The sequence below is a fragment of the Miscanthus floridulus genome, chromosome 2 (assembly GCF_019320115.1).
Source record: "Miscanthus floridulus cultivar M001 chromosome 2, ASM1932011v1, whole genome shotgun sequence".
NCBI lineage: Eukaryota > Viridiplantae > Streptophyta > Magnoliopsida > Poales > Poaceae > Miscanthus > Miscanthus floridulus.
In genome coordinates this window covers 48,865,278-48,889,365 of record NC_089581.1, presented here as the reverse complement: position 1 = coordinate 48,889,365, position 24,088 = coordinate 48,865,278, and the positions used below count along the sequence as shown (strand labels likewise).

The following is a 24,088-nucleotide window of genomic DNA, read 5'->3' as shown; positions in this document are numbered from 1 at the left end:
GGACTGACTCGTCTTGCTCGGAGTTCTCTGTCACTCTGAAACTGTCGTCTCGTAGTGCCCAGGATCAGTGGTGGTGGGTGGCTAACAGTGGTTTATGGCCCCTCTGTTGAGGCCGGCAAGCAGGCGTTCTTGGACGAAATCCGCGAACTCCACTCCTTGCTCTCTGGACCTTGCGTAATTTGTGGTGATTTTAACATGATCTACAAGGCGGAGGATAAAAACAATTCACGTCTCAACCTGCGAGTGATGTGTTGTTTCTGCCGCCTTCTCGACGACACTGCCTTAACCGAGCTTCACCTCCAGGGCAAGTTCACATGGAGCAAAGAACGTTTGCATCCGACATTGGAGTGTATTGATCGTGCTTTCGCCTCCGTCGAGTGGCTGGAATACTTCTCCACCCATCACCTACGCTGCTTGCCGTCGGATTGCTCCGACCATGCGCCGCTCCTCTTGTCGCTGTCCACCGTGCAATGACCAAATTTATAGTTAAGAACATTAATATTTAGGACACCGAACAGGTAGAATTTGAAAATATATTTCATGATAACTCAAATAATACTTTTTTGGTGTCATAAACATTAGTACTTTTTTGTATAAATTTGGTCAAACTTGAAATAGTTTGACTTACGACAAACCTAAAACATAACTTATTTTAGGATGGAGGGAGTATTATCAATGCAAATTTAGGTGGGATACTCCCACTGCTTGCGGTGACCACTAAAAAAAAGAGTAACACAAAATATAACTTGCTTTTTATCAGTGGAATCATTTCTTCACAAGTTCTGCTCCTTAATTAATAAGGAAAAATTCATATCTGAACACTTTTCACATGCATACAGTTTCATATATGTCGCCACTAGTTTCAGAACATATGTTTACCTCTTTTGGAAGTTTAATTTTTCAACTGATAGAGAGTAAAGAGTAACAAACACAATAGGGAATGCAGTGATAACAACCGCTACTACGCCCATCCTGTCCTGATGAAATCCGAAATAGTCATTCAAGAAAACATCAACAGTTTTTATTTCTCCAAAGGCTTTGATCTCCTTGTCTACGTTTCCATACTGGGAGGTCAACATGGAATTGAGTACCCAAGATGTAGGGACAAGGTAATACATCCACATCCACCACTTTGGAATTTGCTGAAAAGAAAAGTTGAACTGAATATGAATTCCTTCCTTCAAATAAAACGTAGAGCAGGAAACACTTGGTTCAGCAAAATCCTATTTTCCTTTACAAATAAAGTGATCATATATTTTCTAATGCATGATATTTAGGGCTAGTTTTATTCACCGTCTGAAATGGTTGACACTCAAAATAGCTTGAAACAGGGATTTTGTTCTCATCGGATAATCCGGTGTAAAGAGGAAATTGATCTGGTGGCCAAAGAAGATGTATCCAATGATTTTAGAGAAGAACAAGAAAAGAAAAATCAAGCTTCAGTGGATGATCTGACACTTGATAAATGTGTCTGTTGCAATCAAATCATAAGTGATGGTGGTTCTAGAGGTGTCCAAGCTGCATTTATAGGGTTACAAATCTAGTGCATAAAGTGGTGAGAGCTGTCTCACTGAGTCACCAGGTGCAGTGGTGAGAGCTGTCTCACTGAGTCACCAGGTCACGGGTTCGAAGCAGCCTCTCCGCAGATTTTGCGGGGGGAAGGCTTGCCTCGGTTTTTCCCTTCCCCAGACCCCACTCATGTGGGAGCCTCTGGCACTGGGTCTGCCCCTTTAAATCTAGTGCATAAAGTTTTAGACCATCGGATCAATTGTCTGGTCATTGACGCTATGCATTGCGAGCTACATGCCCATGGTGTTTCTTGCACTATTTGCATGTAGATTGTGCATTGGTCTACCATACACTAAGGTGTGGTCCATGATAGATCATACCTCGTGGACCAAGGGTCCATACTCCATAGGCCAAGCCAGGTGAACCAGAATCCAACACATGTCCAGTCTAGGCTGGTCTGGATTCGAGTCCAAGCTTTGGTCCCATCTAGATCAGACCACCTTGAACCTGTTAACTATTGACTCTTGACAAGTGGGGCCTCACCTATCAGTGACCTTGGCTCCCTATGGCGTCATTCTGATGTCAGCATGCCTATAGGCTGCCACATGTCACCCATATGATTCTACAGACTAAACTTAGTTAAATGATTTTATGGAAATATGATTTAATCTTCAGAAATTCATACCTAATTCATTTTTAACTAAAAAATGAAACTTGTACCAAAAGTCTCCTAAAAATGACCCCTACACAATGAATCTATGTTTGTGTGATTTTGGATCTTGTGATTTTCTTGATAATTGATTCTTTGTGTACTCTTTGCTGCAACTTATAGCTACTTTTACCGAGTTTCATACCAATAGCACCAGAGGAGTTCTCAGAGGAGGACGCTGCTGATTGGAGTAAACAGAGGACCCGAGTGATGATCTTTTTGACAATAGAGGTGTCATATCCCACCCACCTATACAACCGATTTAGGCATGCTACTAGATATGCTAGCGCTTCACTGTATATTGTTTCTACTAGTATGATTGTTTTGATTGAGCCTCGCCTTGTTATCACTTATTACCCTGGTTAACCTGTTGTTAGGGATAGGCTCTAGGCTTTAATTATTGCATTTTTTGACACTACTCTAACTTATCATGAACCTATTGTGGATGTGTGGAATGGTTGATTAGTATGGAATCACTTGGGAGATGATATTAGGAGTGTCGGGTGAGTGGTGAGTGGTGACTATGACTTGGCAGATAGTTGGCAAAGTTTGAAGGACTCTATTGTGTTGGGAAGGTGTGACCTATGCACCCTTTAAGGGTACTTGTGGTGGGTATAACTTAAGGTTCCACTATAATGTGGCGTGTGGACCAATTTTATACAGGATTGGAGGTGTGAGTGGTAATGGAAGATGGATTTCCATTTCGAGGAGAGGTCTTTCATTGGTCGTTAAGGACTGAGTTGGGGTAACTATGTCCACAGGACTATCTCATACACGCCACATGCCCTGTTATGGGTGGGGCTCGATTCAAGATTAGTGAGCAGATAGAACCACCACTGTTGGAGTTAGGAGATGACATTGGAGGACCAAAGTAGAGGCTTTGGTTGCCCCTAGACCTGTAGGTGCTCCATTGGGGCCAGGAAAACAGAGGATGCAGTTCAAAACCTCGAGAGTGCTAGTTGTGTCTGAGCCTTTGAGGTTATCTAAGATCGAGGATGTGGTTCTATGTAGGCTAGTTTCCAACTATTGTTCAGCCTAGGTTGTGGCCTCTGTTGACGATAGCAATCATGTGGGTACATGTGTATAACCTCTGCATTAGTTTGTAAACCATTACATAAGGACATGTCTGCAATCATGGACAGCCCTTGTGTTATTTCTATGCTAGCTAGGAGAATAGCTGTTTTTCTTCCTTTGGTCAATTAAAGTCTGGTATGAGGCCGTTGTGATGACGAAGGGGGGCATCTATCCTCATTGACTAGAGAATGCAGAGAGAATGAGTTATCGATTCGGAATTGGATGGAATTAAAGGCTATGGACTCGATGGGTTAGACTCGTGCTAGGTTTCAGTGGGTGGAATACTTGGGAACTATATATATTTATATTTTAATTTTACCTTACCCACTACTTAGGATACAAGCTCTAGAGCCAAAATTAGGATTATACCTTGTATACCACTTTAAAACAAAGCTATAGCACAATGGGGTGGGATTTTTGCTAGTACAATCATATTGAAAGATTTGGTTTCAAGAGAGGAGTACTGAAAACCATTGACTTTTGTTTTGTACATAATCACTATATTTAATCCAACTCTTATTATTCTAATATATCCATAAATGCAATTGAATTACAATATTCTGAATGTACATTTCTAGAAATGTATGCATAAGATTAGACGTGTTCAGAATGGGGGTAGTAGGATAGGAGAATTTGCACTAATTATCCTGCCCTAACAAGATGACTAGAGGGAGTAATTTCTCTACAACAGTAGAAGACCATGCAAGTTAGAGATAGTGTTCTGTGTTCATATGTCTTAGACATTCCCCCTAAATAGAATCGTTAGCATCATAATAAACTTTATGTGAGAACATAGTTGCCAAACTTGCCCTTCTTTCAACATATTTCCCTAAACGACTAATTGAAAATATAAGATATATTATAACATTTGTAATACGAACAAGAGATCCAAACTTACAGTTGCGGGTAAAATAAATCCTGAGAATAGTGCCTGCATTGTATTGAAAAATGTTCCCAGTATGGTCGCAACTTGAACATTTGGGGTTATTGAAACAAGCAGCAATCCAACATAAATATAAGAAAGAACTGAGCAGAAGGTGGTGTAGAAGAACCGTATGAGTTTGTATGCTGTCCAATAATAGCCAATTGTTGGGTAGATGATGAATGTATAGAGTAGCACTTGGATAAATACATAAGGGATCTCTATGGCAGCCTATAGAAGGTGTAGAAATTCTAATTAGCTATTTAAATTAGAATTTTTATGTTGCAAACTTGAGATCAGAGTCTGACCTGTGCAAATGAGTATGACCAGGAAGAGTACATTCCGGCAAATTTCTCACGGTACATTATAATGCGCTCTGTTGTACTGAATGATATAATTGACATATCACTGTAAACACCAAGTTGTATGACCCCCATATACATTGAACCAAGAACATTGAATAGATCCTGCTCATTGTTTCTTGGAAGGAACAAGAAAAACATAGCGATTAGCCTATTGAATCTGCTACATATATACCTGTACTGATTTATTATGATCTAGTAAATCATTCTCAACTTCTGTATAGTGTTGTACATGAGGAAACTGTGGAGGTCACCAGTAGTAAGTGAAAACAGAAGTGGTGAGTGGTGAGTTAACTTACAACAGCTTTGCATGTCTCCAGTACAATACTCCCAAGATCAACGCTATCAGTATTGTGATCACCATACGGTTCAAATTGTATTGAGGGCTTTCCAGTAAATTATGTTCTGTTTCCATAAGCAAGCTTTGAATTGTCCCCATCCATTTTGCCGAAAACAATTGGACAAACACAAGTTTTCTGAATTTGGTAGTGGAGTACTTAGTTGCTTAACAAGCTCTTGCCTCTCCCTACAAAAACAAAATAAACTTATTTATAACTTTGTAAGTTCAATGGAAATACTTTGTTGATATACTTTTTTCAGTATATGAATCTCGCTTATTTAAGGCATATATGTTTTTCCCTGTGGATCATCAAATACTGAATAGAATGACCATATGTCCATATGTACCTATGCAATAATGATTCTTGGTAGGTACTTGCGAAGTCCATATTGGATTGAGCCTCCATGGATGTTGATGTTACCTCCATCATCCAAGTAGCAGGGTTGCTATTTCTCTCTATTTTTGGGACTCCAGAAATTTTCTGTCGAGACAAAGAGGCAATAATGCACCCTATTAGTTCCTTGTTGGACCAGGAACTCGAGCCTTGCTCAGTTGGTGGCTCCACAGTGCATACCCCACCACCCAGTTTAATGCCTCTTGAACTTGAATTTGGAAGCGTATTTTTGTAATAATACGATTTTACCAAATTCCTCATAATATTATGATGTACTATATCTGGATTGTTGCAGTGAGGACACAAACGCAGATATGACGTCTAGTCATAACCTACGGTTTCCCCAAAACACTAGGACAGTACCACATTCTACATATACATTTGCCATGGAAAATATCAGTGCTATTTTGTGTACTACATATAAATGCTGGACAGATATATACCATTTACTCATCAATTTTTAAATGCAAAATGCAAGGCTGAAAGCAGGATATACATATGTTGTTCACGTGAGCTTGTGAACCATGTTACATAACAGGTACAAAACATCTTCAAACACATGTTACTTGAGTATATAGGACTACCAACTGTGTGAAAAGAAAATCCCACTGGAAACTGGCATTGTCTGATTACTAGCTGCTGTCCTCATAACCACTTATAAAAATCATTTTCTTGAGTCAGATATCATCAAGAATTTAAGTCCCACAAGAAAAATTTAATATGATTTGAATTCAAAAGAAAAGGATAAAACAAAGAACATAAAATAGATACACTACACCATCAAGATTGAAGAATACTGACCTCAAAATACTCAATCACTTTGCAAGATTGCTCTCCTATGGGTCCATTGTAGATTATATTTCCGCCATTTTCATTAATATAAGCTGCACGAAATAATACTCGATTCAATGAAGACAAATTTCTTGTAGCTGTCATGTTACCCAAATTTTTTTCCAGTAGTACTAGAAGGATCTATTTCCTTTTTGGTACTTGAAAAGAAGAAATTTAAAATAAGTTATTCTAATCATTTTTCTTTACATGCATATGAAACAAAGCAAGGAGACTAACAAGTTGAAAAAACCTATTTTATATATACCAGTTACATTTCGGTGGTCTACAGTGGAGGAAAACAGAAATCGTGTCAGTATAAACAGAAAATAAATAGTTTTTTTGGGCTGATAGGAAAAGGATGCCTTGTTTGACCATCTTTAGCTTTGAGTGGCTTGCCTCTCTGCTCAGGCTACCATACAAAGCACTGCCTCTTAAGCATTTCCAGTGCTCTTTTAGCGAGCTGGTTAGGGCCAGATAAACCGATGCCTAATAGCATTATGCAGCCAAATTACAACTATTCCAGGACCTTATATATGTAAGTGAGGCATCTCCAAGAGTATCCTATTTTTCCTCCCCAAAACATGTAGTTTTGCAACTCCTAAAAAGGGATTGGGAGGAAAAAAGAAGGTCATCTTCCAATAATGCCACTCCTATTAATATAGAGACAATTTTACATCAGGAATCATATACTATTTCTAAATGTACAGTAACCACTTTATATATTCTTCTCTATATCATTTGCATCAGGAACCCTTCCTACTCTTTATTCTTTTCACCCTTCCAACTTTAGATGGACCGATCGATACGCACGGAAAACAACAAGTCACGCGCAACGCGGAATTTCCCGAGGTGCATAATTTTAGAAGCATGGATTAGAGTCTGTTGGAGAGGGTTTTTTTTCATTTGTTAAAGCTAAGGAATTGGAAGTGAAATGGGTACCTTGAGATGCTCTAAACAAAAACTATTCCAGGACTCAATCTGCCTATTTTCAGCACTTTAGACAGTCCATCACATACTGTACGAACACCTTCACAATTGCGGATGAGTTTAATGAAAAAATGTAGTATAGCAAGATAAGCACATAATGATGGTTTAAATAAATACGATACGATTACGAGAAATAAATATCCTAGGAACAAAGTACAATAAATCCCCCAAGTAAACTCAATCTAGCAGTATGTATATATACTCCCTCCTCCCAAAAAGCATTTTTTTGTACTTGTATATATTGTTTCATATGTTTTTAAGTTTAAAATGAATTATTTAGAAAAAAAATTAGAGCGTTAAACCAGTTTTTTATTATTTTAAAAAAATACAAAAACACCTTGCTAGATGGCCAAATTTGACTAGTATTGTTAATTGGGTGGTACAAGATTTATGTTTTTGAGTTCATTGCCAAAACAAACTCGGGCAATGGTTGGATGGCCGGAAAATGGACTTCTCCCTATTTGATATTCGTAATATAAGATAACATTAGGGGACCTTCATACCGCGCTTACCATATTTGGCAAACATTTGTTTGAAAAAATAGACACTTGTCTTTAAAGACTCTTGATTTCTTTTTCACAAATAACTAATTTCTTTGTACTGGGTTGATGTAAATTATTAGAATTTTGCAATATATTGCAGAAACTTAAATACCTCATCAAAAGCCTCAAAAATTTCAGTGCTAGGCTGATGAATTGTACATACTACTGTCCTTCCTGTTTCGGAAATATTTTTTACTGCACGTATAACAATTGCTGCTGATCTAGCATCTAGTCCTGTAGTTGGTTCATCCATTAGTATGACAGAAGGGTTTGAAACAAGTTCAACTGCAACTGTTAGCCTTTTTCGCTGCTCCAAGGACAATCCATCCATTCCTGGCCTCCCAACTAAAGTATCTTTTATTTCATCTAACTCAACAGTTTTTAGGACTTCATCCACAAATTCCTGTGTGTGAACAAGAAAAATGAAGATAATGGTCAGTTGCTTATGTATATGCAAACTTTTTATTATTATCCATTCAGTGATATGCATACCAAATTTCATTATTTATTTAAAAAAGATTAATATGTGACGTGAGGATCCAGAGATCTTACAGATCTAGTTTTTTCGTTAACCTTCGAAGGCAGACGGAGCCAAGCTGAATAAGTTACAGACTCTTCAACTGTAAGCTGTGGAGAATGTATGTCAACTTGCTCACAATAACCCAAGATTCTGACAAATGTTTCTTGCACCTTGGGATATCCATCTATTCTTATGTCTCCTTCAATATATCCTCCGGTTTTCCTTCCTGCCAATACATCTAGTACTAGTAGAGTTGTCTTTCCAGCTCCGCTGACACCCATCAATGCAGAAAGAACACCAGGACGAAATGCACCAGTTACATTATTAAGTAGTTGAGAGTCTTCTTGTTGTGCAACCTTGTTTTAGCATTTCCTGCAACATGGGTACAATTCTTAGGTAGCCACACTTCAAAGAAAAGCAGGCAAGCACTATGAAAGCATTAAGAAAAATTCGAAATGGGGATTTTCAAATTACCGGTGGTGTATCAACATAGTAGTTCAGATTGCAGAACGTAAGTGCAAGTTGCATAGTTGGCATAGCCATCTTTGCTGCAAGAAGATAAATATGTAGGAGATTGCATATTTGCATGGATTCTGCTTTTGAAAGACTAACTATACTACCTTCATATATCTATTATATTAGGGAAGCTTATGTAGATTTTATATGTTGTTTTATGGTACCTTAAAAATATCAATGTAATCATTTAGTAGGCTATACTCTACTATATCATCGCAGAGTGAGGACAGGCAGGAGGTTGGTTGATGGGATTACCTTTTTGGGGCACATTTGCATGATCATCAGATTCTTTTTTTGATATTGTCTCCATTAGTGGAGCACTTTCTTGGCATGTTGCCATGATATGCTTGAAATTGTATAGCTGAAACGATAGCAGCATGGTTTGTTTCTAAAGTAAACAATAATTTATGGCATGCTATGCATTTTTATTAGTGAACTTACGTTTTCTGTAAGCTAATGCTAGTCCAAAAGCTATGTAAAAGAAAATGGTGTATCCAAGTAGGACTCCAACAGATATCCAGTAAAAATCCCAGCTATAGTCGAGGGCCATGGTTAGTCAAGATTTGGTTCCCCTACCGCCTTGTTTTGCATAGTTTCCTGAAAAAAATTAAATGTGCTGGTGAGAAAGTTGAATGTGTGATAGAAGTCAACTATTGGTCACAAAATTTCATCCTTTGCCATCTTGGGTGCAAATTCATTGATGCTATGCTGATTTGTGCATAGGACAATGGAGATACCCAAAATCCCCAGCTAACCATCCTGGCATAGAGGCTGGAACATAACGGTTAGCATATAACACAATTGGTTAATGGGTGTATATGTTCTAAATGTGCCTTATATTTGATAGTTTGTCTTACGTTTGGCAAGAATGAAGCCCTCCAAACAATTGTAAGAGTCGCTACGGAATAATGAAATGGTAGAGAAAAGACAAAATATGTGTTTGAGCATGAGAAGCAATAAATCGGTATAATGATGTTACTGATTGATGGGAGAAGACAAAGTATCAGAAATTGGTTTAGTAGATAACCTGGTAGTGATTTGAAGAAAGATTCCCCTGATTAGTCTAGACTCATATAAATTGGTTCCGTCAACAATTGTAAATTTGAGAGTTTTTTTAATACAACATTTACCTGGAAGCTGTCCATGTGTAACCAATACCATAATAGTGATGCATATCCATACAAAGTGAGTCTGATAGGGAGAAAGGAACCTTATAGGATTGAAAGCGGGTTATTGCATATGCCCATGAAGGATAGAAATAATATCTTCTTTGTTTATAGAACTTGGTAGTCTCGCAAGTTGCATTGCTTATCTCTGGTAATGCCATTTAGCATAATGATTAAAAATGGAATAATAAAACAAGCTCCCATGTAGTAATTTGCATGAGTCAAATCTGTTGTCATATGAGTCCGGTAGAATACAGACATTGTAATGACTGCAACAATTGGAAAGCTGAATAAAGGAGTAAATATTAGATTCAATATGAATGTATTAGTACAAAAAATAAGTGATATCATATTTGTAAGAATTAAGTTCAATGGGCTATACAACCTGCATCAGTTTTGAAGGCATAAAAAAAGGTAAATTCTTTTAATTCAAAAGTGTTTCCCTTGCTCCACAAGCTTGAATAGTTCCAGGTTGATAGTGAATAGTTATTGAAAGATAAAGATCCTTTCCTTCCAACTTGATTTTCTGAGCTACAGAAGGATTTCTAATTTTGTCAGTTTCTGATATTTCTTAAACATGCTTGACAACTGATGAGGAGAAACATATCTGTAAGACTCATCTGTACCGGACCAGTACTTCCTTTGGTCCTTTTTGTGCAATACCTAGTGATCCAAGTCAGAAAAAGTAGATCATTGAACTTGTGAAGTATATTTTTTTTTTCTTTTGCAACTGTTTTAGCAGTATACAGCTAATTACCTCTTGCAGAAAGTCAGCCATCCCTTTTCTCTCTGGACATCTGAAACCTGATTCCTCAAAAAAAATGTGAGCTTCGTTTCGAGGGCCATGGTAGATAATCTTTCCTTCTGCCATTAGGATCAGGTCATCAAATAGATCAAATATCTCAGATGTTGGTTGAAGAAGTGAAATAAGCATGGTGCATTCATTGATGTTGGCCAATTGTTGAAAGCACTTAATTATTCGGAAAGTAGTAGAGCTATCCAAACCATTGGATATTTCATCCATGAAAAATGCTTTTGCTGGTCCAATAATCGCAGTATCCGTGCGACCGCGACTACGCGCAAAGTTACGCGCGACGGGGGAGAATTTCCCGAGTGCATAAATTTTAGGAAGCATGGATTAGGAGTTATTGGAGAGGGGTTTTTTTCTCATCTTGCTAAAAGCTAAGGACTGAGAAGTGAAATAGGGTACTCTTGGAGATGCTCTAAACAAAAACTATTCCAGGACTCAACTGCCTATTTTCCAGCACTTTAGACACGTCCATCACATACTGTACCGAACACCTTTCACAATGGCAGGTTGAGTTTATGAAAAATTAGTATAGCAAGATAAGCACATAATGATGGTTTAAATAAATAACGATATGATTACAAGCAATAAATATACTAGGAACAAGTACAACAAAATCCCAAATAACTCCAAATCTAGCGGTATGTATATATACTCCCTCCATCCCGAAAAACATTTTTTGTACTTGTATATATTGTTTCATATGTTTCTAATTCAAAATGAATTATTTACAAAAAAATAGAGTGTAAACCAGTTTTGTATTATTTTCAAAAAATACAAAAACACCTTGCTAGATGGCCAAATTTGACTAGTATTTTTAATTGGGTGGTACAAGATTTATGCTTTTGAGTTCATGTTCAAAACAAACTCGTGCAATGGTTGGATGGACAAAAATGGACTTCTCCCTATTTGGTATTCATAATATAAGATAACATTAGGGGACCTTCATACCGTGCTTACCATATTTGGAAACATTGGTTTGAAAAAATAGACACTTGTCTTAAAGACTCATGATTTCTTTTTCACAAACTAATTTCTTTGTACTGGATTGATGTAAATTATTGAAATTTTTGCAATATATTGCAGAAACTTAAATACCTCATCAAAAGCCTCAAAAATTTCAGTGCTAGGCTGATGAATTGTACATACTACTGTCCTTCCTGTTTCGGAAATATTTTTTACTGCACGTATAACAATTGCAGCTGATCTAGCATCTAGTCCTGTAGTTGGTTCATCCATTAGTATGACAGAAGGGTTTGAAACAAGCTCAACTGCAACTGTTAGCCTTTTTCGCTGCTCCAAGGACAATCCATCCATTCCTGGCCTCCCAACTAAAGTATCTTTTATTTCATCTAACTCAACAGTTTTTAGGACTTCATCCACAAATTCCTGTGTGTGAACAAGAAAAATATCCATTCAGTGATATGATTACCAAATTTCATTATTTATTAAAAAAAGATTAATATGTCATGTGAGGTTCCAGAGGACTTACAAATCTAGTTTTTTCATTAACCTTCGAAGGCAGACGGAGCCAAGCTGAATAAGTTACTGACTCTTCAACTGTAAGCTGTGGAGAATGTATGTCAACTTGCTCGCAATAACCCAAGATTCTGACAAATGTTTCTTGCACCTTGGGATATCCACCTATTCTTATGTCTCCTTCAATATATCCTCCGGTTTTCCTTCCTGCCAATACATCTAGTAGAGTTGTCTTTCCAGCTCCGCTGACACCCATCAATGCAGAAAGAACACCAGGACGAAATGCACCAGTTACATTATTAAGTAGTTGAAGTCTTCTTGTTGTGCAACCTTGTTTTAGCATTTCCTGCAACATGGGTACAATTCTTAGGTAGCCACACTTCAAAGAAAAGCAGGCAAGCACTACGAAAGCATTAAAAAAATTCGAAATGGGGCTTTTCAAATTACCGGTGGTGTATCAACATAGTAGTTCAGATTGCAGAACGTAAGTGCAAGTTGCATAGTTGGCATAGCCATCTTTGCTGCAAGAAGATAAATATGTAGGACATTGCATATTTGCATGGATTCTGCTTTTGAAAGATAACTATACTACCTTCATCTATCTATTATATTAGGAAGCTTATGTAGATTTTATATGTTGTTTTATGGTACCTTAAAAATATCAACATAATCATTTTACTAGGGTATACCCTACTATATCATCGCGAAGTGAGGACAGGTAGGAGGTTGTGGTTGATGGGCCGGGATTACCTTTTTGAGGCACATTTGCATGATCATCAGATTCTTTTTTGATATTGGTATCTTCTTCCTGTCCATTAGTGGAACACTTTCTAGGCATGTTGCCATGATATGCTTGAAATTGTATAGCTGAAACGATAGCAGCATGGTTTGTTTCTAAAGTAAATAATAATTTATGGCATGCTATGCATTTTTATTAGTGAACTTACGTTTTCTGTAAGCTAATGCTAGTCCAAAAGCTATGTAAAAGAAAATGGTGTATCCAAGCAGGACTCCAACAGATATCCAGTAAAAATCTCGGCTATAGTCGAGGCCATGGTTAGTCAAGATTTGGTTCCCTATCGTCTTGTTTTGCATAGTTTCCTGAAAAAATTACAAGTGCTGGTGAGAAAGTTGAATGTTTGATAGAAGTCAATTATTGGTCACAAAATTTCACCTTTTGCCATCTTGGTGCAAGGAATTCATTGATCGCTATGCTGATTTGTGCATAGGACAATGGAGAAACCCAAAATCCCCAGCTTAACCATCCTGGCATAGAGGCTGGAACATAACAGTAGCATATAACAAGTTTTAATGGGTGTATATGTTCTAAATGTGCTTTCTATTATGATAGTTGTCTTACGTTTGGGAAGAATGTAGCCTCCAAACAATTGTAAGAGTGCTACGGACATGAAATGGTAGAGAAAAGACAAAATATGTGTTTGAGCATGAGAAGCAATAAATCGGTATAATGATGTTACTGATTGATGGAGAAGACAAAGTATCAGAAATTGGTAGAATAACCTGGTAGTCATTTGAAAGAAAGACTCCCCTGATTAGTCATAGACTCATATAATTGGTTCTCAACAATGTATAAATTTGAGAGTTTTTTACAACATTTACCTGGAAGCTGTCCATGTGTAACCAATACCATAATAAGTGATGCATATCCATACAAGTGAGTCTGATAGGGAGAAAGGAACCTTTAGGATTGAAGCGGGTATTGCATATGCCCATGAAGGATAGAAATAATATCTTCTTTGTTTATAGAAACTTGGTAGTCTCGCAAGTTGCATGCTTATCTCTGGTATGCCATTTAGCATAATGATTAAAATGGAATAAAACAATGCTCCCATGTAGTAATTTGCATGAGTCAAATCTGTTGTCATATGAGTCCGGTAGAATACAGACATTGTAATGACTGCAACAATGGAAAGCTGAATAAAGGAGTAAATATTAGATTCAATATGAATGTATTAGTACAAAAAATAGTGATTATCATATTTTGTAAGAATTAAGTTCAATGGCTATACAACCTGCATAGTTTTGAAGGCATAAAAAGGTAAATTCCTTTTAATCAAAAGTGTTTCCCTTGCTCCACAAGCTTTGAATAGTTCCAGTGTTGATAGTGAATAGTTATTGAAAGATAAAGATTCCTTTCCCAACTTGATTTTCTGAGCTACAGAAGGATTTTCTAATTTTGTCAGTTTCTGATATTTCTTAAACATGCTTGACAACTGATGAGGAGAAACATATCTGTAAGACTCATCTGTACCGGACCAGTACTTCCTTTGGTCCTTTTTGTGCAATACCTAGTGATCCAAGTCAGAAAAAGTAGATCATTGAACTTGTGAAGTATATTTTTTTTTTTTTTCCTTTTGCAACTGTTTTAGCAGTATACAGCTAATTACCTCTTGCAGAAAGTCAGCCATCCCTTTTCTCTCTGGACATCTGAAACCTGATTCCTCAAAAAAAATGTGAGCTTCGTTTCGAGGGCCATGGTAGATAATCTTTCCTTCTGCCATTAGGATCAGGTCATCAAATAGATCAAATATCTCAGATGTTGGTTGAAGAAGTGAAATAAGCATGGTGCATTCATTGATGTTGGCCAATTGTTGAAAGCACTTAATTATTCGGAAAGTAGTAGAGCTATCCAAACCATTGGATATTTCATCCATGAAAAATGCTTTTGCTGGTCCAATAATCATCTCCGCTGTTGCATGTTGGTGAAAGAATATTTAGTGATCATTATAATATATGTTTGCTAACCATATTTTCATTTCTCTCTTTTTTTTTTTGGAAAAGGCCAACCATATTGCTCTAATATACCTGTTGTTAGTCTTCTCTTCTCACCCCCTGATATGCCTCTTCTCATTGCATCCCCAACCATGGTGTCTGCACATATGTCTAGCCCCATGATCTACCAAAAAAATTGCTTTGTGGTAAGCCTATAATTTCCTTTGTCTAGGATTGCTTTCTTTCAGGTACTGTGTATACCTTCAAAATATTGTCTGTATGTAGCCTTTTCTCTGAAGCTCCAATTGATGTTGCCTACATAAGGCACTTTACCTTTTATTTTTCATATAGATATTTAATTTACAGAGCTGAAGTATCAATTAGGGCTCGTTTTAATCATAATTAAATAGGTAAGAACAAGAAACTATTCTTTTGATCCACATTGCAGTGTTTCATTCTTTCAAGACATGACTATGCATTATTGGTAAAACAAATAAACTAATGTCAACCTGTTTATAAAATGGGATTAAAATTTTACCTTCATGTGTTGATCTATATCATTGCCAGGTATTATCCCGGTCATCTTCTCCCTTTTGTTGACTTCATCAAGTATTTCTTTGGACAAATAAAAACACAATATTGTTATTACATTGGAATGAACTAACTTTTTTTGTGATTATGACGTATTAAAATTTGTGAAAAGGGGATTACCATCTCTACTCCCCACACATTGGCACCGTGCAGAGAAGTCTAAAGTTTCCCTTACTGTCATCTGAGGTATGTGCAGATCATATTGGCTAATATAAGCAGCAGTTTTCTCAGGTACAAATTCATCAAGTCCATAACCATTGTAAGAAATACCTCCTGTGACCTGTTGAAGGTTTCCATCTTGGCATTCAGATTGATTACACGTGGAATAATTTATCTTTCTAACCTTTGTTTTGCGAGTAAATATTGATGAAGCAGTGCATTGTGAAAATGCCTGTTGAATACTCTATCAATGATGAAATACAAACATGTAAGATGCATACATTTCTACCATGGACTATATTGGTTGTATGCATATTTAAGCATGATGTGAATCCTTTCATTATATAATTTATAGTTGTTTTATGATCTTCATGATGAATAATGTATACAATGCTTTGTAGATGTTTGATGAGATTTTGTACATTTTTCTCATGTGTGTATGCATATTTGTATGTGCTATCAAAAAGCATTTTGTTCTTAAAGCGAAGAAAAGAAATAAGCAAATTGCATGTGCTTGTATAATATGAGCTCATACATATGAGCATGTATATATTCACGTGTGCTAGGTGTATGATGATATGCTAAATACTCATTCGGCTCCAAATTATAAGATGTGTTGGGTTTTTTTAGATACATACCTTTTGCTATGAACTTAGATATACATTATGTTTAGATACATACCTTGTACACTATGCACTTAGAAAACATATTTCATAATCAATTTAATGATACTTATTTAGTATCATAAATGTAAGTACCTTTTTTGTTCAGGTTGATAGGATAGATAGACGTACTATGCAGTGTTTTCCTAAACGCTATTATTCAAGCTAAACAGTCCATTAAACAGGCTAAATAGCCAATTAAACATGGTAAACGGATGATTAACGGAAACGACGTATCAGTGTAGCGTTTACACGGTATTGTTTAAACGAGCTAAATGACTATTTAGGTGAACAGTGCAAATATGTTGCTAATGCGGTTATATAGTGCTACTTGATGAGATTAACATTGCATATGCATTAGGATCAAGTGGCGCTAGTGAGAATTAAGTGAAACATTCGCAAAAATACTAAGTCAGTGCTAAAGGTATAGGTCATCTCGGGGAGACCTATTAGAGCTAGCCATTTGAAAAGGTCTGAGAAAATGAGCTCGGTGGGGGCTATTTTTAACCCGAAGCTCTCCAGGTTAGATCACTGCCCAGCCTCTGTTTTTTTAGCATGGCAACCTTCACTTCCGGTGGCACCAAAGAGCTGACCACTGAAGTTTAGGCACAGTACACAGGTACACGCCAGAAAAAGTTTGAAATTCGGCACCAAAGCTCTCTGGTGACACCACAAGAGCTCCATACCGGAGCGTCCCCAATGCAATGGAGACATGTTTCTGTGCGCTGGGGGAGGGGGGCTCTGACACTCGTCAGATACTTTGGTACTGTGCTGCCGGATAAGTTTGTGACGAGCTGCATCACTGCTAAGGCTGTCCCAAACTTGACCGACTTTGCTACTTTCTCTAAAACATAAGAGACAGGAGTTTGGCATCGCTGACCTCATTGGCTCTTTGGATGTTGAAGAGAAGGCGAGAGCTAAGGACGTACGTGGCAAAAAAATTGTTGAGGGAAATTCTAGTGCCCATGTGGTACAGAAAAATCCTCAAAATTCCTACAAAAAAAAATTCAAGCAAGAGCTCAAACAAAAGAACACGGTACCTTTTAATAATAAGAAGGAGAACAAGGAAAAGGGAAATGTGACAAGCCCAGGCATTATGCTAAGGAGTGCGAGGAGAGCAAGTGGAAGCCTAAAGAAATATGCAAACATGGTTGAAGCTGATGGAGGAACATTGAGGTATGGTCGTAATTTATTGCATACAATTCTTTTAGTTTGTCATTCACATGATTGGAGGGTTGACACAGGAGCTAATATTCATTTGTGTGCTGATATTTCTTTATTTTCTTCTTATCACGCCAGGAGATGTTTCTCCTTGTTGATGGGGAATGGAGCGCGTGCGACTGTTCGTGGTGTTGGTACGGTCGATCTAAATCTTATTTCGGGAAAGACCGTGCAAGTGAAGAACGTGTAGCATGTCCCCTCAATAAGATGTCCTCTCAATAAGAAAGAATTTAACTAGTGGTTCGTTGATGTGTCGAGAATGGCCATAAACTTATGTTTGAATCTAATAAGAGCATACTTTCTAAGTATGGAACATTTGTGGGTAAAGTCTATGAGAGCGGAGGCTTATTCTACTTGTCCTTAACTTGATGCATGTGTTAAGCCTCTGAACAATGTGAGCTGTGATATTGAATTGAATGTTTGACATTCACATTTGTGTCATATAAATTTTGGTTGTATGACTCTCTTAGCTGGTATGAATTTAACTCTAAGATTTGATTTGGTCAAAGGTTCTAAATGCCATGTATGTGTGCAATTCGATGAAGTCATGTTTCTTGGTCCTTTGTTGATGTTCCTATTTTGTCTTTTCATATCCTGAGTGTTATCTTCATGTTTTTGAAAATTGATCAGTCTTTGGTTTTCGATGAATCTCATTTTTGTTTCTGTTTCTAGCCTAAAAGCCCTAGTTTGATTTTGGATAATTGATGAAACCTAAGTGTACTAACCTTTGGCTCTAAGTGAATATGAGATAGGTTAGTGCACACCAAGTGGTGGAGCAAGATGAAGTCCATGGTGGTGGTGAGGGACATGTGATGATGATCAAGCTCCAAACTTGGAAAAAAAGAAAGAGAAAAATAAAATGGACTTAAGCAAAGGTATATTTGATAGGGCTATTTTGTTTTGCCACTCAAGACACTAAGGTGGTGTTTGGATCCGGTGACTAAAATTTAGGAGGTGTGTCGGGAGGAATGTTGCATGTGGTGTTCGGATACTAATAAAAAAACAAATTACATAATCTGTCAGTACTCCACGAGATGATTTTTTAAGCCTAATTAATCCATCATTAGCAAATGTTTACTGTAGCACCACGTTGTCAAATCATGGGCTAATTAGGCTTAAAAGATTCGTCTCATAAATTAGTCGTAAATTATGTAATTAGTTTCGTAATTAGTCTAATACTTCATGCATGTGTTCAAACATTCAATGGACAGCGACTAAAATAAATTTAGGAGGGGCAACCAAACGCCACCTAAGTGGGTGAGTGGGTTTAGGATAGATAGCCATACTATGAAGATGGGAGAAATTCTTTGTGAAATACGGTTATCAAAGTGCCGCTAGATGTTCTAACTCATTACATATGCATTTAAATTCTAGTGAGTGCTAACACCCTTGAAAATGCTTTGAAAAAATGCTAACACACGTGCACAATGATGATACACTTTGTGGTTAGCACTTGGGAGCAAGGGTGAAGAAGTTGGAGATGAGAAATGGTCACTCTAGAGTGACCGGACGCGTCCTATGTTTGACCTGTGGCTCGGTTAGAGGCTCCAGGATGACCGGACTCTAGCTCGAGGCAATGACCAGACGTGCTGGGAACACTGTTCCTGGGTCTGGTCAGTGTGACGGGGCAACACGTAGACAGTGCAGTGAGGACCGAACTCGGTGGTGTGTCCGGTCATGGTTGACCTAACGCGTCTAGTCACGAAATTGACGCTCTGGAACCTCTCTGTTCCGCATCGGACTCCAGGAGGGCGCGAGTCTAGTCGTCTTGCATCGCAGTCCGATCGTGGTTGGCTGAGTGCGCGCGATCAGACGCAGGACTAGCGTGTTCGATATTAACTTAGCCGTTGGCGCGTGGCTTAGTAGCCGTTGGGATCGTGCGGTCGAGGTTGAACACGGTGGATGCGTGGCGCGCATCCAGCGACCTGGATGCTAGTACCGGCGGGTCCAGTTGATCCAGCAGTGAGTCTGGATCGCCTCGCAGTTTGTCCAGTGAAGGGGTATAACGGCTCTATTTGTTTGGGGCTCTATAAATAGAGTTTGTCCAGGCCTGGGCTCACTCTCTTGGCCATTTCTATTGAGAATACAACCTTCTGAGCCTAGCCATTCCTCTCCCACTCATCTTGCTTGATTGATTCATCATTTGGTGAGATTGGAGAGCATCTAAGTGCATTGCATTGAGTGATTGCATCTAAAGGCACTTAGTGATTGTGTTTCATTGTACGGATTTCTCTTGTTACTCTTGGTGTTTGCCGACACCTAGATGCCTTGGAGCAGCGAGGATCATTGAGCAGAGGGTGGTGTTTGTCTCTAGCTCCGATCAGTGGATTGTGATGGGTTCTTGTGCCTTCCCCGTGGGAGATCACGAAAGGCAACTCTAGTGGATTGTACGTGGCTTGTGGATCCTCATCTTGTGTTGGTTGTGCGGCACCCGGTTGCGGGTTAGGCGTATGATGCCTATTAGTGCGTGAGCCTCCAGGTGAGTGAATCGTCACAACGGGGATTAGCTTGCCGGCAAGCAAGTGAACCTCAGAGAAAAAAATCTTTATGTTATCTTGTCTCCGTGGATTTCATTGGTATTGATTGATTGATCATCTATTGTCTCTTGCCACGACTGGTATAATCACCCTACCACTCTCTTGTATTTACTTTCATAGTTATCTTGTGTAGAGCTTGTGGTAGCCTTGCTAGTTGAGTAGCTTAGTTTAATTAGTTGTAATTAGCTTTCTTGCTAGCTCTCTAGTGTAGCTTAGTAGAGACATAGCCTTTGTATGCTATAGTGATCATAGCAACTAGAATTGTAGATAGGTGGCTTGTCTTTTGATTAGAGCTAGAGCAAAACGCATTATCACCTTTTAGTTGTCTAACCGGTTGCTCTAGTGGCTTGTAGAATTTCAAAATAAGCTATTCACCTCATCTCTAGCTATTTAGGACCTTTCACAGCCTTTCTAATTTTGATTTAGTTTTTGTAATAAAATGTAAAAGTGGAAATAGGATAGGGTTCATCCTAACAGATCCTGTTCATTTTCATCCCTAAGTGTGATGGCCTTGGTAGATGAATTTGTGTAGATGGAGAATTTTGAAAGGATAGACAAAATTTGTGAGATGATGCAAGTGTTTTCATTCATTTAGTTATGAGTTCTCTGATCTGATGGCTCTGAATTGTGTAAATAAATTGTATTATAAATTGATAGATCAAATGCATTGTAAGCAAACTGAGGGAGCTCAGTTAGTTGGGTTACTCGTATAAGATCCTGCTCATATTAATTTAATAACATTGTTTTTTTAGTAGTAGACGACGTGCTCGTCCATATCGTAAATTGTGTACACTGTATGAATTGTAGTACGCATTGTACTATTTTCTCTGGCTACCGTAATGGTTTGTAGTTAGCCGGTAGGGATACGCTAGCTGTTAATGGTGTCGGCATACACTTTGCACCAATATCACTTTTTGTACTCCTCAGCAAAAATATCACTTTTTGTACCTTCAGAGATTTATCGAGTTGGCCAGCAAGAGCTCGCAACAATGTGCTTTTTCCACATCCAGGAGGTCCTAATAGAAAGTCATCTGCAAGGATATTGAGATAACTTTAGACTACCAAGCACTACTGGAAACGCGAATTTCCTTACCGGTGCGGTTACCGTCGGAGTAAACAAAAAACCGTTAGGAAAATTAAAAACCAATTTTCCTAACGGGGCACCGTGGGGGATAGAGTGACATGGAAATAAACAAATGTCTGATGGTGCCCTGTTAGGAAATTGATTTTGATTTTCCTATCGGTGCTGAACCAATAGGACAATTAAAAATCGTCAAGGATAGGGATACATTAAAATCATGTTGTCATACAAGTTTGTAAATTTTCCTAACCAAGTCTAGAAATTATTACATTTATTATATGATAGTTTACAAATAATTGCAATAATAACTAAATTTGATCAGAAAATTCTGCCAAATTACCATAACAACATATTTTGGGTCCGTAAACATTCTATAAAAATTCAAGCAATTTTAATAGTGGGATTATACATCCTTCACAAATAGAAACATCTCTCACTTAGTCATATAACTATGTGTCGGACTATGTAGCCATTTATGAACAATGCGTAGTACAATATTGTTAAATTCATTCAAAATTTTCATGCAATGATTATACACCAAAATCATATTGTCATGCAAGTTTGTAGATTTTCCTAACCAATCTAGATATTATTTAATTTATTATATTATAATTTAATAAATAATTACAATAATAACTAAATTTGACCAGAAAATTTGTTTGGCAAGCATATATGCCCAAAATATGATTCCATGTAAATTTTGAGATTTTTCAGACCTTTTTAGGTATTATTAGAATTATTTTATGATTCCAAAATATTCGTGTTTCAAGTAATTTTTCTGTGTGTTATTAGTAAACTGAGAAGAAATGTTAATTACCCTAACAGTTTATGCAATAACCGTAAAAAATCAAAACTGTTAGCGAATTAGGAATTTTCTTGTTGGTTATGTGCACTCACAGGTTAATTAGGAATTTTCTTGTCGGTTATTTAATTTACTATGTGTTTTCTAGGAACATCAAGATAATAATAATTTCCCTGTGTGTTTTCTAGAAATCGTCAAGATAATTACCCTGAAGGTTAATGCAATAACCGTCAAAAAAAAATTGAAACGTGAGGAAATTTCACTTTTCAGTAGCGAAGCTATATATACTATGATGAGCATTCCAGATATTTTTATCCTTTAATTTCCAGAAAGAAAAAGGTTGTAACTATTCTTGGTGTTGACATACCTGCAAGGTTTGATGATTCCGCTCACATCTTCTAGGATTTTTCTTTACTTTATCAGCTTCGACCCAAATAACATGTTGAAACCCTATGGACCAAGAAAGTCTAGTAAGCACGTTTTAATGTCTCTTAAATTTGAGAAGCATGCATGTTGTCTGGGAATATGAAATACTTATTCAGAACCAAATTAGTTGCAGTTTCGGTAAGAGCATCTTTAAGAGCACTCAATATTTTCTTTCCCAAAACATGATATTTTTCAACTCCCAAAATAGTATTGGGAGCAATAAATAAGGGCATCTCCAAAAATTTCTAATAATTGACTCTCAAAATATCAAAATTTGGTCCCACACACAATTTTGTTCGCGGCTGTTTTTCTCTCTCGCGAGATCGGAACAGAAGTCACAATCTACGTTGGAGATGCTCTAACCTCAAAAATAGGCTAGGTGTTTCATTTACATAACCAAAGGTTTTGGAAATTAATGAGAAAAAAACTAATACAGGGATAGCTTTTGTGATTCTATAGTATTATAATTTCTGCCACATGATTCCTAGCTACCATCGTCTAAAAATGTATTTTCCACAAAGATAAAAGCAGAAGGTTAATGTGTTGGTCAATATTCTTTGATACTAGATCTAATTGGTAAACCAAATGTTTTGCCTTACTGAGTAAGCACCCTTGACGCTGTTCCACAGAGATGGCAGGTAGTAGCACCACTGGAGTTATCTGCTTTCTGCTTCCACGCAAAGTTTCTCATACCTCACCTCTATTGCCGGTGGCTTCACCCCAACCCTACCAAAACGAATCACAATGCAAAAACAGTCATGTAGTGTAGAGCACCACATAGGATAGGAGTACTAGCTGTAGCTAATATAAATAAGTAAACCAGTAATACTGTAGATGGTTATGCTACCGACAGGACACACGAGTAGAAAACTTGCCTTTCAATTCTTTCCTTCTGTCTCTGCAGGAACCAGAGGTTGTCATCAACAAGCAACATGTTGTCCCGTGCTTCTTCGGCAGCTCCATTTGTGTACTCTTCTGCTACCACTTCCAACTCTGTATCGTTGGAGCCTTCTTTGTTTGCAGCCCAAGATGAATTTTCATGCTGGGACGATAGACATGAGTGTGTCTTCCAGGGAATTCCATTTCAACATTGGTCGTCTCTCTCTCTCTCTCCGATTCGAGCCCAAGGATCCTAATCCAAGCATATATATATATACATGGTATCTTCTTCCGAGCGGACCTTGAACTAGCTTTGCATCACATACTTATAATCTGACCACCTGGATTGGGTCCCGACTCTGGGGAGATGCTCATATTTTTGTCAAATTATTTATTCAATTCAATAGTACTACACAATATGGCCGCTGACAGAATTCGCTCAATTAACAGTGGCTTTCATATCAATATCGTTGACTTCGCTTTGTGTATGAGTGCCTACTTTTATTAACTTTCTAAAAGATATATTACAATTGGAAAAAATCTACTTAACCCCCTTAACTATTGGTAGTTGTTTACTTCACCGCCTCACCTATAAAACCAGATATTCTATCTCTCAAAGGCTCAAACTATTAAAATCCGTCTAAATAACCCTCTGAGGCAGTTTAAAGATGGTTTTGCTAACGTGGCATATTAAAAAGACTATATAACCCCCTAACATATTACGGTAGACTGCATGACCTATCAACTATAAAATATGATATTATAGCCCATAAAGCATCAAGTAATGTTCAAATGACTCACCAAATAGTCCTTAGGGGTTGTTTGACACTGTATCCTG

General features: G+C 37.6%; 1 protein-coding gene across 1 annotated transcript; it reads right to left on the bottom strand.

Annotated features, from left to right (window-relative positions):
- Positions 1-273: 273 nt before the first annotated feature.
- LOC136536511 (ABC transporter G family member 50-like) lies at positions 274-23,334 on the bottom strand. Its single transcript, XM_066528778.1, is given in 24 exon segments — positions 274-1,142; positions 4,191-4,445; positions 4,523-4,694; positions 4,876-4,966; positions 4,969-5,102; positions 5,264-5,397; positions 6,112-6,179; positions 6,182-6,194; positions 11,779-12,069; positions 12,173-12,505; positions 12,607-12,680; positions 12,910-13,026; positions 13,107-13,260; positions 13,334-13,437; positions 13,520-13,680; positions 13,780-14,093; positions 14,193-14,468; positions 14,568-14,869; positions 14,986-15,076; positions 15,154-15,207; positions 15,431-15,507; positions 15,604-15,763; positions 21,011-21,093; positions 23,247-23,334. Coding segments are annotated over 24 exon segments (3,813 nt in total). The 3' UTR covers positions 274-875.
- Positions 23,335-24,088: the final 754 nt, after the last annotated feature.